This window comes from Protopterus annectens, chromosome 2.part0, assembly GCF_019279795.1.
Source record: "Protopterus annectens isolate FY-2018-M chromosome 2.part0, PAN1.0, whole genome shotgun sequence".
NCBI classification, from domain to species: Eukaryota; Metazoa; Chordata; order Ceratodontiformes; family Protopteridae; genus Protopterus; species Protopterus annectens.
The window spans coordinates 1,831,325,079-1,831,339,367 of NC_056728.1; the positions used below are offsets into that span (position 1 = coordinate 1,831,325,079).

Consider the following 14,289-nt stretch of genomic DNA (forward strand, 5'->3'; position numbering starts at 1 on the left):
TGTGGTTCTGCCGCATCAGTAATAACCATTTATACAGCCAAAGTCTTTCTCCAAGAACTCATAATTGTTTTCCCAGTGGTGTTGCTGTTGCAGGAACACACCACCTGAAAAACATTTGTGTCTTCTTTAGTATCCGTGTCCAGGTGGGAATGTACCTGTTTGTATTTTTAGGAGAGGCCTAGGGATCAAAAATTGCTGCTGCAAATAGCAGGCAACAAACTTTTTTTTAATAGTTTGCTTAAGTGTGTATACAGAATTCCATGCAGTAAACTGCCGGCTGTAAAAACAGTGGCATCAAAGTGCACAGTTGGTTTAGGGAACGCCAGTCACTATGTGAGCTTAAACAGTGAGTAATGACAGTGTGCTGTGTTTTAAGACCTGGGTGGCAGATTAGTGATCAGGAGAGGAACAGTGGCTATTAGAGCAACTAAATGCACTGATAAGCGGCATGTTGCAAACAGAAAGGGCCATAAGCAAAGTTACATTTCATTCAGTCAGTTTGTTGGGTTTGTGAAGTTTGTTTGCATGTGTGGAAGGTATATAATTTGGGCCTCCGGATTTTGTGATGCAAGTTATTTATAGCATTTTTTTAGACTGACTTGTAAGAGGTTAGAAAAGTTTTATTGTTGGTCTGGATTTATTAAAATAAGGGAGAAGGGCTATGTTTGAGATGTGCTTTTTCAGGTCCACCAGAATCTTGAAAGCTCAAAATCTCAAATTTCAAAAGACAGAGTCCAAAGTCTCAAAAGTTCAAAATATTGAAAACTCAAAATACTGAATCTCATATCGAAAAAACACAGGGCACCAACACTTAAACTATCATCTTGATTTGTTGGGAGTATATTTTCTTGAACAAAAACTGGACTTGAGGAATGTTAAGCTTTCATGTGACACCCTAGATAAGTTTAATCTTTCAGGCTATACTAGACCTGAACACTCTTCTAGTGCAGGGTTATATATAGTTTGAATATGGAAAGTTCTGCAACTCTCTGGCTGGTACAGCAAGAGCAAGAAACCACCCACCTTGTTTGTTTTAAATTGTATAAGTTGTTGAAGTAGAGACTGTGGGAAGTGCACGTCTTTACCACAGCACTAGTAGATGTGTCACACTTACACCTCCATAAGCCTTGATTATAGCAGGTACTGCAATTTATTGGCTGTTGTAAGCACCAAATCCATTTGTTTGCTTAGGTGGGGTGGCCCCTGAAAGTCACAGTTGGGTACTTTTTTGTGTGTGTGTGTGTGTGAGAGATCTTTTGAATAACAAACGTTCTTGTGTTTTCTTTTTAAAGGCTGTTGTTCCTATTCAGATTCCAGTCACACATCAGATTCCTGCAGGATTTAACTGGACAGTGGCTAGTGCACCAGTTTCTGACCCCTCTCCGGTAAGTTGTGATCTTGTAAACATAGTTCTCTCTCTTATGTGGGTGCTTAATGAAGAGGTAATGATGTTTGTTTTACCGTATAAAATAGTAGTGGTGTTCTAATGTATGAAGTGGTCGCGATGTTCTACCGTATGAAGTGGTAGCAGTGTTTTACATAAGGCAGAACTTTAGAGTCTGCCAGGTTACATTTTAAGGTGAGTTCTCATCAGCGGGCTCTTAAGTCTAGGTAAAGATAGGTCTGTCTAACATTCAGGATAAAAAGTCTTGATAGAGTGGGGTGATTTCTTGTTTTAAGTAGGTTGAGTTCTAGAAATTTGCATGAGGCACAGATGTCTTATCTTAGAGTTCTATATGTTTTGCTCATAGATAGGTAGTAGGCATGCTGTTCGAGACCCCTGAGGAGCTTAGCTCAGTTTCCCAATTGCCCCAGAGCACTGTCTGGTTGCGCAAGTTGCTCAGTCACACACTAGGCAGATGAAGGCTAATGGAATCAAATCTTGGTCTACAGGAAACCACTTGTTAGCAGCTCATAGCCTTAATCCTCTGTACTGTCACAATTCACTTAACACTTCATCGCCGATTGTTATTTCCATATGTTTCCTGCATCTCAGTAAAGGTTTAGATATGGTAAAAAGCAAGTGTTTGGTACATTGTATAGACAACATTTATGTTGAGTTTGTCTACCCCTTTGACATACTAACAAAGCTATTGTAAGACTTGTGTTGCAGTTCTGTGCTTACCTTATCCACAACAGCATGTAGTGCCTTTTGCCACCTTTTGTGCAGGTCATACAGCACAATGTTTGAAATTAAATCCTTCATGAAACACTAATTTTTCAGTATGTGAAGTTACCAAAAAGTTTCCACTTTACCCTTAGTAATGTGGACTTTACCCCCCCCCCCTGCCCAGTAATGTCAATGGTTAAGTTATGTGGGCATGTACTTGATTAAATGTTTACAGATTATACAAGTAGCAAAACTTCCCAAATATTATTGGTAAAATTGGGTGGAAAATACATTGCAGCAGTGGTGATATAACTTGTGATCTACCTGCAGTCTCTAGTCTTAATATTGTCTCCAATAAAATCATTTTTATGGAATGACTTTGTGGTAGGTTCATAGGTTGGTACTAGACTATTAGCCCTAGGGCTTATACAAGGCCTTCAGTCCAAACCCAGAACCAGCAACCACCAAACTCTGACAACAGACACATCAGACTATGCATGGAGGGCTCACATGACAGGCAAATGCATTCAAGGCAAATGGAGCCCAGGACAAATTCCCCTGCATATCAATAAAAAAGAAATGTTGGATGTACAGAATGCACTGACAGCCTTCAAATACCTTATCCTGCCAGGGCAACTCCTGATAAAGACAGACAACACCACAGTTATGTGGTACATAAACAAGCGGGGGGAACTCACTCCTACCCACTCTGCAGGTTGCCATGGCTCTGTGGAACACAGCCTTAAGCAACCAAGTGCACCTCCAAGCTCAGTTCCTGACAGGCAAACAAAATTCACTGGCAGATGACTTAAGGAGAAGTCTAATGGACCCACACAAGTGGAAACTGGAACCAAACTCATTCAAACTTCTAATACACAGGTGGGGGACACAGAGGTGGACCTCTTTGCGTCCCCCCCAAAACCATCAACTAAACCAATTTTGCACCAGAATTTCCCACAGCCAAGCTTGGAAAGTGGATGCCCTGTCCTTCACATGGAAAAACCTCTGTCTGTGCCTTCCCCCTCTGCCATGACTTCCAAGAGTACTCCTCAAGATCAAACAGGACAGGCCAAGAACAATCCTTATTGCACCAGACTGGCCACGCCAGCACTGGCACTCACTCCTACACAGTCTTGACAGCAGTGCCACCCTGGCACCTACATCAGACCCCCTTTCTGCTGTCCCAGCAGGAGGGACAGATTTTGCATCCTCAGCTGCAAACCCTGAACCTGACAGCCTGGCTTATTCCCTGGATACATCACCAGCAACCCTCATAAGACAGGTGTTGGATGTTATCCTTGAGGCCAGGAGGCCCAGCACTAGGAAATCCTATTCAGAAAAGTGGAATAGATACTGTTCTTGGAGCCAGTCTCAAGGGAAGGACACAGCCATGCCCTCCTTGCCTCAAATCCTAGATTACCTAGCAGAGCTGCTCGACAAAGGCCTATCCTTCTCATCAATTAAGATTCATGCCTCTGCCATCGCAGCTCATTACAGTACTGAGCCACCCCTCTTCTCTCACCCTCTGATCAAACAGTTCCTGAGAGGAGCTAACAATTTAAGACCCCCAAGGAGAGCTCCCACTCCTGCCTGGGACCTCTTTGTACTAGAGAAGCTCGCTTCCCCCTTTTGAGCCTGCTGCTACAGCAGAGTTAAAATTCCTCTCTTGGAAAACAGCCTTACTGCTATCCATCACGTTAGCAAGAAGAGTGTCTGATTTACAGGCCCTTATGGCTGTGGAATCCTTCATTATCTTCCATGCGGACAGGGTTTCCCTCAGGACTAACCCATCTTTTATGCCCAAGGTGGTATCCAGTGCGGCTTTAAACCAATCCATCCATTTGCCAGCCTTTTTTTCCTAATCCTCGGAATAAAGAGGTAAGGATCCTGCACTCCTTGGATGTGTACAGACAGCTCACGTTCTGCCTTGACAGGATTAAACCTTTCAGAAAATCTGACCAGCTGCTAGTCAGCTTTGATACAGGGGCAGATGGCAAGGCCATTTTGAAACCATTTCTAAATGGATAGCACACTGCATCCATTTCTGCTACAAACACGATGTAAAACTTATCCCACAGTGGATCAGGCTTCATTCCACTAGGGCTAACTCTACAGCTTTTCTCAGGGGAGTCCCTACCAGGGATATCCTGGAAGCTGCAACTTGTTGGAGTTCTGTACACACCTTCACCAAGCATTACCACTGGCCTATCTTTTCTAAATCCGGAACTGGATTTGCCACAGCGGTCTTACAAGGCCTGCTAGCCAGCCCTACTACTTCTTGACTGCCTCCACCCTTCCTCAGCTTTGAGAATCAACCCAAGTGTGATGACTGCAACAGTGAAACACTAAGAACATAGTAAAGCTGTATACACTTACAATAAATGTAGATGTTCGAGTGTATTCACTGTTGCAGTCCTGGTTACCCTCCCTCCAGTCCCCTGTCTTTCTATACTTTCTACCTATTCTCTTTTTTTTGCCCATATCTTACGGAAATGGTATTTACTTTTTACTGGAGGTGTTCCATGCCATTTGATTGCTTCCTATTTTGGGGGCTCCTGACATCTAGGGCAAGAAAAACTGATGTAATGGAGTCGGCTGCATGTTTTATACCCCTGATGACCTGACGTCATGGATGAGGCGACAGCATCCGGCTCAGAAATCTCAAGACTCTGGTATTCAGGCCGACTGAGGGCTACCTGCAGGCAGACAACCCAAGTGTGATGACTGCACCAACATCTACATTTATGGCAAGTGTACACAGCTGTACTTTCTTTGCTCTGTTCATTTTCTTGCTGATTTACCTTGACCCCTACAACATACACTGGGTCAGGCATATAATAAAGTGAGCATAATTTGCTGAAGAATTATGGTAGGACCTGCTATCACTCATTTCTATATGAGGTACAGTGGCTGGAGTCTGATTTAATGTTACAGCTGAGTTATACTTGCAGGCCAAACTGTCTTTGTTTGAGATCAAATAAAGGAAAATCCTACAGTAATCCAAACCGTCTTTTCAGAGGTTCTCTGCTGTCTCCGGGAAAAAAGAAAAGAAAAATAATTGCCAAGAACACGATCATCCAAGACAGCAGTAAAAAAACACTTCAAGTAGCTTATTTTATTTATTTTTTTGAGTGGACTCTCTCAAGGGTGGATTTTTGCTGTAGCTGTGGTTCAACATTTAATGTGCTTAATGCTTGTTCTAATTTCATTGTTCTAATTTCATAGCAGTTTTGTTAGGATTATGTTACCTGTTTGGGTTATATTTTAGTGTGTGTGTGTGTGTGTGTGTGTGTGTGTGTGTGTGTGGGGAAAGTTTTAAAACTTCGAACTGCAAATGGTCTAGACCTTAGAATTTAAGTTCTGAAACTGAACATTTTGAATGGAGATCACCATACAGACCAGAATGGAAAGTTTACCGTCTTCCTCACTGTAGTGCGATCTTGGACTTGGTATATTTATTTAGCAGGGGTTTGCCCCCCCCCCTGCAAAAACATTAAAAGATGTATTTTGTTTATTTTTATTACAATTTCTAAGTTGCAAAATTTCAGTCTTGTGTTCTTGACCATTTGCAGATCGAATTGAAACTTCAAGCTTCTAGAGTAGATCCATGCGCGCGCACACACACACTCACGGCTTGTTGACATTTTTTTTTTGCTTTGTTCTTTTCAAGTCGTGCTTATAGCCCCATCCATTTCATAGTTAAGGACAGTTACTTGTCTTGATAATACAGAGACCTTCATTATGGACAGTGTAATGTAGGATGATTGCAGATGGTCAGAAGGGACATCTAATTCAGCAAAGTTAACAAAAAACCCTGGAACACCTAACTTTGACACAATGTGGTTTTGTTTGTGGCAAGAGGATGTAGTGCAGTAGGCAGGTCAGTGGACTCTGGTGCTGTAATCCTGTGACTGCAGAGTGGATGTTTTAGCTGTTCTGACAGGACTGAAGGTGAAGTTCTGCTGAAACACAGCTGCCACATAAGAAGTTTTTCTGGTATTGGGTCATGAGATGTTGTTGCTTGGTCTTGGCTCTCTTGTGGAATCCTTTTTGATGAAGCACATAGTCTCCTAGTGTTCTGGTGGACAGGATAATGGCACATCCGGGATGGCAAATGTGGTGGTGTATTCATTATGAACAGTGTCATTTTAACTCTGAGCTGGCAGAATGTCCATTGCTCCCTGTTGGGAGTAGCAGAGCAGTGTAAGCTAGTTTAGGTGTTAACAACCTGTGTGTCATACACATCGAAACTGTACAAGTACAGCTTTGGGCTGTAGTAATAATTAGATCATTCATAGAGCTGCTACTAGTTGCTTTATTTAAAGACTGGATTTGTTTACCTCTAAGAACCTTGTACAACACATTTCCCCTATAGTTCACTATTCATTATATTGTTTTGCATGGGAAACTTGAAGCAGACATTTTGTTATTGCTGCTGCTGTGTACTATATCACTTCATAACCAAGTCCAATAAAAAGAAGCCATTGTTTTGTAGATCGTTGGTGTATTTTATGTGTCTTTTCTTTTCCCCATAGGTTCGAAGCCGGTCCCTGAGCTGCAGTGAGCCTTTGCAGCAGCAAGTCACATCCCCCAAATCCTCAATTGTTGCTTCCCCTCCAAGAGCACATAGTGGTAGCAGGTGAGTGTGACGATAGTATGCAGAGTGGTAGCAGGTGAGTGTGACGATAGTATGCAGAGTGGGGGAGTTTGCAGAGTGGGGGAGTTATCTGAAGGTAGCTTAGCGGGTAAGGGGAGGTGGGCATCTGAAAGTATCTTGTAGAATGAGGAGTGTGTGGGACGCCTGTATCTTGTAGAATGGAGAGTGTGAACACTGTTTTCTTCTTGGAAGACGTGTGAGATGTCTTGTGTTTTTGCCCGTGCTTCTGCTGTCTTGGTGAATGTAAGAATTGTGAGTAATCTGGTATAAGTGTTGTTGCTGCTGTTTCATGATGACAAAGCAGTGGACAGAAACTGGGATGAGAAACTGCATGTTTATCATCTGTCCACACAGCCTGCTTAAATCTGTTTGGCTGGATAGAGACAGTAAGTGGCCATTACAGCATTTGCTAGTTTATCATTCACTTTGTCCTTCTTTGGCTTTGTTTGCTTTTCTGTTTATTATTTTCTCTCTGTTCATTGTGCTGAACTTGGACCTCATCAACACCCTCTTCTCCTACTGCTGGTCTGCTGAGTCATTGTCTGGCACTCATTGGGATGGGGGGAAAAGATCACTATCATCAACTTGGAGAAAGTGTCTTTGACCTTAGGCCAAGTTTGACAGCTTATGTCATTGTCATTCTCTCCACATCCGCCCTCTAGCGCGCGCACACACACACACACACACACACACACACACACACACTTATACATATTTTTATAGGAAACAGACATCTGAGCACACACCATCCACAACATCTGAGCACACAACGTCCACAACAAAGTCATTTGCATCCAGACTGGTGACATTACTAGAGTAAGATGTACTTGCAACTTTTTTTTTAAATTTTTGACGGACTCTTTGGGCTTTGCTTGTCATATTTTCTTATCCTAGTAGGTGTATCTGCCCCTTTTAGTGCTTCTTATGAACAGTTAAAACCTATCCCTGTCAGGAATAATTTGAATTTGTTAGGTAAGTTTGGACTGTTTCCATTGATTGTAATTCTCTTAAAACAGATTGGTTGTATAATGGTAAGATCTTCTCTGCATGTTAGGGTGGGTTTTGCTTAATGAGAAGCATAAAATGAAAAGTGTTGCACAATTACAGATGCAGGCATAGAGAGCAGTGCAAATCTGATTTCTTTTCCTTTGCAGAAAAGTTCGTGGTGAAGCCAAAAAATGCCGCAAAGTTTATGGCATTGAGCACCGGGATCAGTGGTGCACTGCCTGCCGCTGGAAGAAAGCCTGCCAACGATTTTTGGACTGAATGTGTTCCTGTGAGAGTAAATGTCTTGCCAAATGCCTCAGAGCTACTCAGTGCTGTGAGTAAGGCCATGGACTGAATGAAGTTTTAATGGCCTAACTGGGTCTGACTCAGGAGAGGAGACGAGTTGAGTTTTAGGGGTGGGGAGTGGCTTTTGATCTTTCTTACAAGAACAATTGCTGACTGACTCTCTGCCACCCTGTTTTACTTAAGTGGCAATGGAAACTGCACTATGAAAACTGGCAGAGCTGTGCTCTGTCGTCTTTGAAGAGTGGAAGAACTGTTGCGCTGACAATGGAAAATCTCTGTCCAAAAGAAGCCATGTCTCAGTTCAAAGGACACCAAAGTATACCTGCTGACAAAGCTTCTGCAGTTATAGAACACTGATGTGCTTCTGAATGCTGAAGGTTGAATATAGCATCTTGCACTGGAGTTTCTAACCTTGCATTGTTTTTTATAGTCCTATTTTGAACTGTTTCTGTTTAAAAATGTCTTTGGGATGGTAAAGTCATTTATGGGACCTTTTTCAATGCTTTCCTAAGTATGATGACATCATAGAACTTTCTACTGATTATTCCAAATGAGTTGATTAGGTCTGCTCTGTTCAGTTAATTGAAAAGAAAGTAATTTCTCATTCATTCCTGTGGGGTTTTTTTCCTGTAGAGGTTTTTTGTTGGTTTGTGACTGGTACAGAGATGTATGTTGATGGTTAAGTATGTGTTTTCTTCCTTTTGTTATAAGATGGCAGCAGACAGAAATGTTTATTCTTTAGATGGGGGCTTTCTGGAGTAGAGGACACTAATCTTTATTGCATGTGTGCATCAAGTCATAACTGTATTGCTTAACAGCTAAGACATGTGTCCTGTTTGATTATGCCTTGCATTTAAGACTGCCATTTACTAGGTTCTTTCATTTAAGTAGCCCTCTCCCATTTAAAAAAAAATAAGTAATTGTGACACTTAGCTTTCAAATCTGTGGTCATTCTTGCTATGGCTTGTTGCACACTATCCACTTCTCACTGTTGTGAGAAATGAAAATGGAATCCAGCTTCACAGGCTAACCCCAAAAAGCAGCTGTTTGACTCTTGATATTTTGAGTGAAACTCTGAAATGAAAAAGCATCAGTACAGCTGTGGACTTGCCTGTTTTGTTTATTTTAATTACTAATTTATTTTCTTAGGCCAAATTTTTTAAATGTGTTTTAAAGTATAATATATTGAAATTAAGTGCATAAAAGGCTGTTCATTGTGAAGTTCATGCAAAAGGGGACAGAATCAAGTTCTTCCTACTTTATTACTACTTTTTGCAGAGGGATAGTGATCCATACTGTGATGTACTGGCCAGAACTGGATACTGTGAGGTTTCTTCTGTATAGCCAGTGTGGGATATATTGTGCATTCTCTGCAATTTACCATAAGTAAACTGTCTGCTAGAAATGGCTGCATCTGTTTGACTCCCTTGAGCTTATAGTGAGTTGTAAGAATAACTTTACCACAAGACTGTTTTTACTAGTTAATGAATTATGTATAAAAGATGTGTGCAGCAGCACCCACATGTCCATTTGTTCAGAAGCACTGGAGAGCTTAAAAACTGTTTCACCTGCCTTTAACTCATGTGTTCTTAAGGCATTTTGTATGGACTGTTTTTATAATGGCTACTTCATCCACTTGTACATATACAAGCGACCCAGTGGTACTCTGAAGTCAGTGTAGTTTGTTGGGTCTTAAGGTGTGGTACGAGTAAAAATGTTTTTGTAGCATTCCTAGGTCCCTTTCATCATCGGTGGTGTGTTAGAATGTAGCTGCTGCACAATCCTGTTTTCATCTTGTAGCCAGACTGAGATTGATTGTGCTCTAAAAGCTAGAGGTGCAGAATGTGCCTGACATCTGATCTCTTACTTTCTTTCTGTAGTTTCACTATTTGTCTGTTAAGGGTCTTGCAGTGCTGTTGAGGACAGAGTTCTGTTGCACTGCATCTGTTCCGGAAAGTCTTGGACAGTTAGTGTGAGCAGTGGGCATTTGTTGGTTGTACAGAGTTCTGTACATAGAACACTGTCTATTAAGCCATACTTCAAAAGGCTGAATATAGATGTGCTGTAACAAAAATCTGGTGCTGCCTTCATCAAGCCGGGCTAATAAAGCTTCACGTTAAGAAAAAAAAAATGTGTGGATGGTAGAAATATGTCCGTAACAGATGAGGTGTGGTGTTCTTTGGAACCCCCTCCCCCACCTTTGTAGGCAAAAAAAGCTGTTCACCCATCCAGCATCCTCCACTGTAGTTTTTCATTTTATGCTGAAATTGTTTCCCCTTTGGCACGGGCATGTACCAAAGTGTACAGCTGCATGAACTATATTGATGCAGTTCTGTTTTATGTAATGTACACATTTTTAAAAGTTTTCTTTTTAAAGTAGTCTCTCTTTTTCTCATCTGATCTTAATGTGTTTTTCAACTTTTTGCTCTGCTGTTGCCTAGAGAAGAATGTACGAGTGTCGGTCACAGCTTCTGCCTCAAGTAAAATAACTGTGTGTGTGTGTGTGTGTGTGTGTGTGTGTGTGTGTGTGTGTGTACATCCCAGTAAATGATGCAGGTTGGTTGATACGTTAAGTTCTGTTAATCCAGCTCCTGCTACTGTCTGGGCTCATCATGTGACAGCTGTACACAGCTACTGTAAATGGAGCTGTCATCTTCCACCATATTCCCCTCATACTTCAGAAGCACTAGTGGTAAGGGACCATTGCATGTGTGAGATCCCTAGTGGTAAGGGATCATTGCATGTGTGAGATCCCTGAGTAGAGTGATGAATGCAGTCCAGATGTCTAATGATATTCCCCTCATGCTTCAGAAATGTGCACTAGTGGTAAGGGACCATTGCATGTGTGCGATCCCCGAGTAGAGTGAACGCAGTCCAGATGTCTAATAGGCAGCTGTAGACACACATTTGTAGTCTCATGAAGCATCATGCACTGCTTACTTTTTTTTGCCAGTATAGTTTTATCTGTAGCACCACCTGCCTACCCCATTGCATGCCATAGAACTCTTGCTACCAGCCATAATACTGGGCATATGACTGTGCACTCTGTACCACTGTGCTGGCATGTATAACAACACCAGTGGCACTAAGCTGTTGGGGTGCTAGGTGAGATCCTCATCATGTACACACTGCATATATGTTGGCATGAATGGTTCGTTCCTGCCTTTGGGTTTCAGCAGGTCAAGTGCAGTATTTTGGCCATAAGACACATGCCAGGTGAACACATCTGGACTCTTTCCACCTCTTGGAGTCCTTGTAGAGATGCACATTTCTTGGGTTTTCTACATACTGAATATTTTATCTAAGGCAATGCCATTATAACTTTCCTTGGCAGTAAGTAGGGAAAACTGTTTGCAAGGCAGGAAGCTTTGTACTTGCCCCATGACCCCATATTAATTTTATTAAAACTGGAAAATTTTGCACTCAAATTTAGCTGTAAAACAGATTTTTAACAGAATAAGGAGGAGGAGTTCTGTATTCTTTTGTTGCACTTTTACTGTGAAACCCTGTGACTGTGTTGCATGTTACATATAGGAAGAGCATCAGCGTATTTTAAGTTAATAGTTATCATATTAGTTTCATGTTTTCTGTTGGTCTAGAATGTCAAAATTAATTCTTTGTTCATTTTATTACTTGGATATTTTAAAGAAAGTGTTTTTTCAAATGTTAGTTTGACTCAAAATGGACAGAAACCTGTGTGATATGCCTAACAAAACCAGCGGTAGGAGTGACACCATGCACTTGACAACACTGTGAAGCCCTTGCAGATGCAGGCTTTTCTATCGTATATGTGCACATGGTACTTGTGGCTTTGTAGAAGTCAGAGCATGGTTTCATTCATTAAGTGTTTCTTGAAAAAGGTGGTTGGTAAACTTTCTGTCGCATGTAAGTACAAGATACAGTTTCTGGAGTATTAAAATAGTTGTTTAGTAAAACTATACACATCTCAATTTTGAGACATTGCCCTGTTTTTGGATGCATCATTCACAACCCAGTATTGAGTTGTGCCTATAACCTCAGAGCCACCAGTGAGGCAGTTCAGTTTTTACACAGCTGAACATGTGACCATGTTTAAAATGTATGGAAGCAAATTTAGAGTGCTGATGAGGCACCGGTATCAGCATAGATGGAGGGCGCTGCACCTTGCCTTTTTTTTTAATTAGCAATTTTGATTTCTGTTAATAGCAGTTGGTCATTGCTGAGCAGAGAGCATATGCTTTGGTTTGGTGCATTCATCTGCTGCCATTCTCTTGTTTTGTGAGCCCTGTGTTTTTACCCTTCACATAACGTGTGTGTGGTGTGTGTGTGTAAGGGTATTGTAGATGCCATTACATTGTCCGAGACCAAACATAGTGGTACTCAGTCAGATAGTTCTGGTTTGTTTTGTAGGCAAATTCACTTTTTTGGGGGGAAACTTTTTATTTCTGACAAATGATTTCTTCCTCATGTAAGTCTTAGTTCAGTAATGCAAGGTCATGTTCATACTATCAGTCTGTGATTTAAATGCACCTGCAACACACATGCACTCACTGTAGCAGGCCTGCATTAAATACATGCACAGAGTAACTGCTTTAGCATGCAAAATTTAACTGTATTAAATGGTACCGAAGATAAAAGCTTTAACATACAAGCCTGAACTAAGTAAACACATAAGACGCTGAGTACCTTAAGCCTACAAGGCTGCTGGTATAGCTACACTTGGAACACATTTATACTGACTTATTAGCACTTGTATATTTGTGCAGACTGGTATTCATCAGAGTAGTAAGTAGTGCTGAAAACTAAGAGGGTAGAGCATGTGTAGCCAGCTGCTGAAGTTTGTTCATTTGTGCAGTTTGTGACAGCATAGCTAACTTCCTAATCTGACGAGATCCAGGAATGCAAGACTAGTTGGTGTAAGCATCCATCCATTCAGAGCAGTGTCTCTTTTTGTACTTTTGTAATTCTAGTGCAGAGTAACCTTCTGTCTGTGCAGACTGCCCAACTAGCTGGAAATTAGTGATGCAGGCCACTCTGTCTCTACCCAGATGGAGTTTTTTTTTTTTTTTTTTAATCAGTGCTTTGCAGCTAGGGTTGAAATTGAATAGTTTGTTCTAAAGTTTTAAAATTGTGAATCTTTCATTTATACTCTCTCATGGTAGTGTTCAGGAGATAGTCCCACACTCCACTTTCTCACTTTCTGTCCAGTGTGTATTTTATTCCTGTTCTGGACACAAGATTGCCAACATGTAGGAGAAATTGTGGCAGATTATTTGATGGTATGGCGAAGGCATTAGCCATTTGCTGTCCTGATTGTAACTGGTTAAGTCGGTAGGGTGGTATGTATATACATGTGCGCTTACAGCAGTTGAAAAGTATTAAACAAAAAAAAAAGTCTGAATCTTTTTACTTTGCACTCGGAAGGAATGTGGGAGGTAAGCAAGTGGGAAGTTACCCGATTGCTGTACAGTACTCTGGTGTTTTAATTGAGCTCTGTTATTCACTGTGCTGCTTGTCAGCACAAAAATGTATTCTTAGTATACGTGAAATTCTGTACAGAAATGTATGATTTAAGAATTTTTTACTTGCTGAATTTCCTTGTAAAAATAATTTTACTGTGAAGAGGATATGAAAAGCACATCGGAACAAGATGTTTTTTAGATGCAGAGAATAAGAGTGACCTTTGCAGGAGAAGAGGGGTGCTGTGCCCCATTTTTTTGTGTGGGCTTCCAGTCAGTACTGCTCAGTTTCCATTCGTTTGTAAATATATAATGTAATTCCTTACAATCTAATGCAATAAAATTTATTTTACAAAAATGTTCTTGGAGTGGTTGTGTTCTTTCATTTTTAAGCTGATTAAAGGAATTTGAACTGATAAGTTTAGCAGCTTTTCTTTCTGAATACATTTTGGTTTACGGATATATGATTCCTTCTTTGTGGCTTTATTATGAGGCAAGACTGTCGCATTTCAGTTTATTTTGTGGTCCATATCCCTCAGCCTGTAGACAGCAGAAATTTGGACATCGGCTCTTAAGGTAGGTACAGCCAATTTTAAAAATCTGTTTTTCATGTGCAGAAATGTAACTCCCATTTCCATTAAAATTGATGGAATACCCCCTCCTGTAGCACTTCAAAAGCTAAAAATGATAAAATTATGCAGAATTTAAGCATCTTTTACTATGAGGCAGATGACACGATAGTAGTGCAGAATAGTCATGCTTTATTTAGATTGCTTTGATTGGTAGAAGTG

General features: G+C 40.9%; 1 protein-coding gene across 4 annotated transcripts in view; it reads left to right on the forward strand.

Moving 5' to 3' along the window:
- The window catches only part of ZNF395 (zinc finger protein 395), a 30,251-nt gene extending 16,393 nt beyond the window's left edge, over positions 1-13,858 (forward strand). For all 4 annotated transcript variants that reach the window (XM_044061862.1, XM_044061863.1, XM_044061865.1 and 1 more), the window contains exons 8-10: positions 1,293-1,385; positions 6,646-6,749; positions 7,922-13,858. In XM_044061862.1, the coding sequence (XP_043917797.1) occupies positions 1,293-1,385; positions 6,646-6,749; positions 7,922-8,033 (309 nt within the window). In that variant the 3' untranslated portion in view covers positions 8,034-13,858. The remainder of the gene's footprint in view (positions 1-1,292; positions 1,386-6,645; positions 6,750-7,921) is intronic.
- The last annotated feature ends 431 nt before the right edge of the window (positions 13,859-14,289 follow it).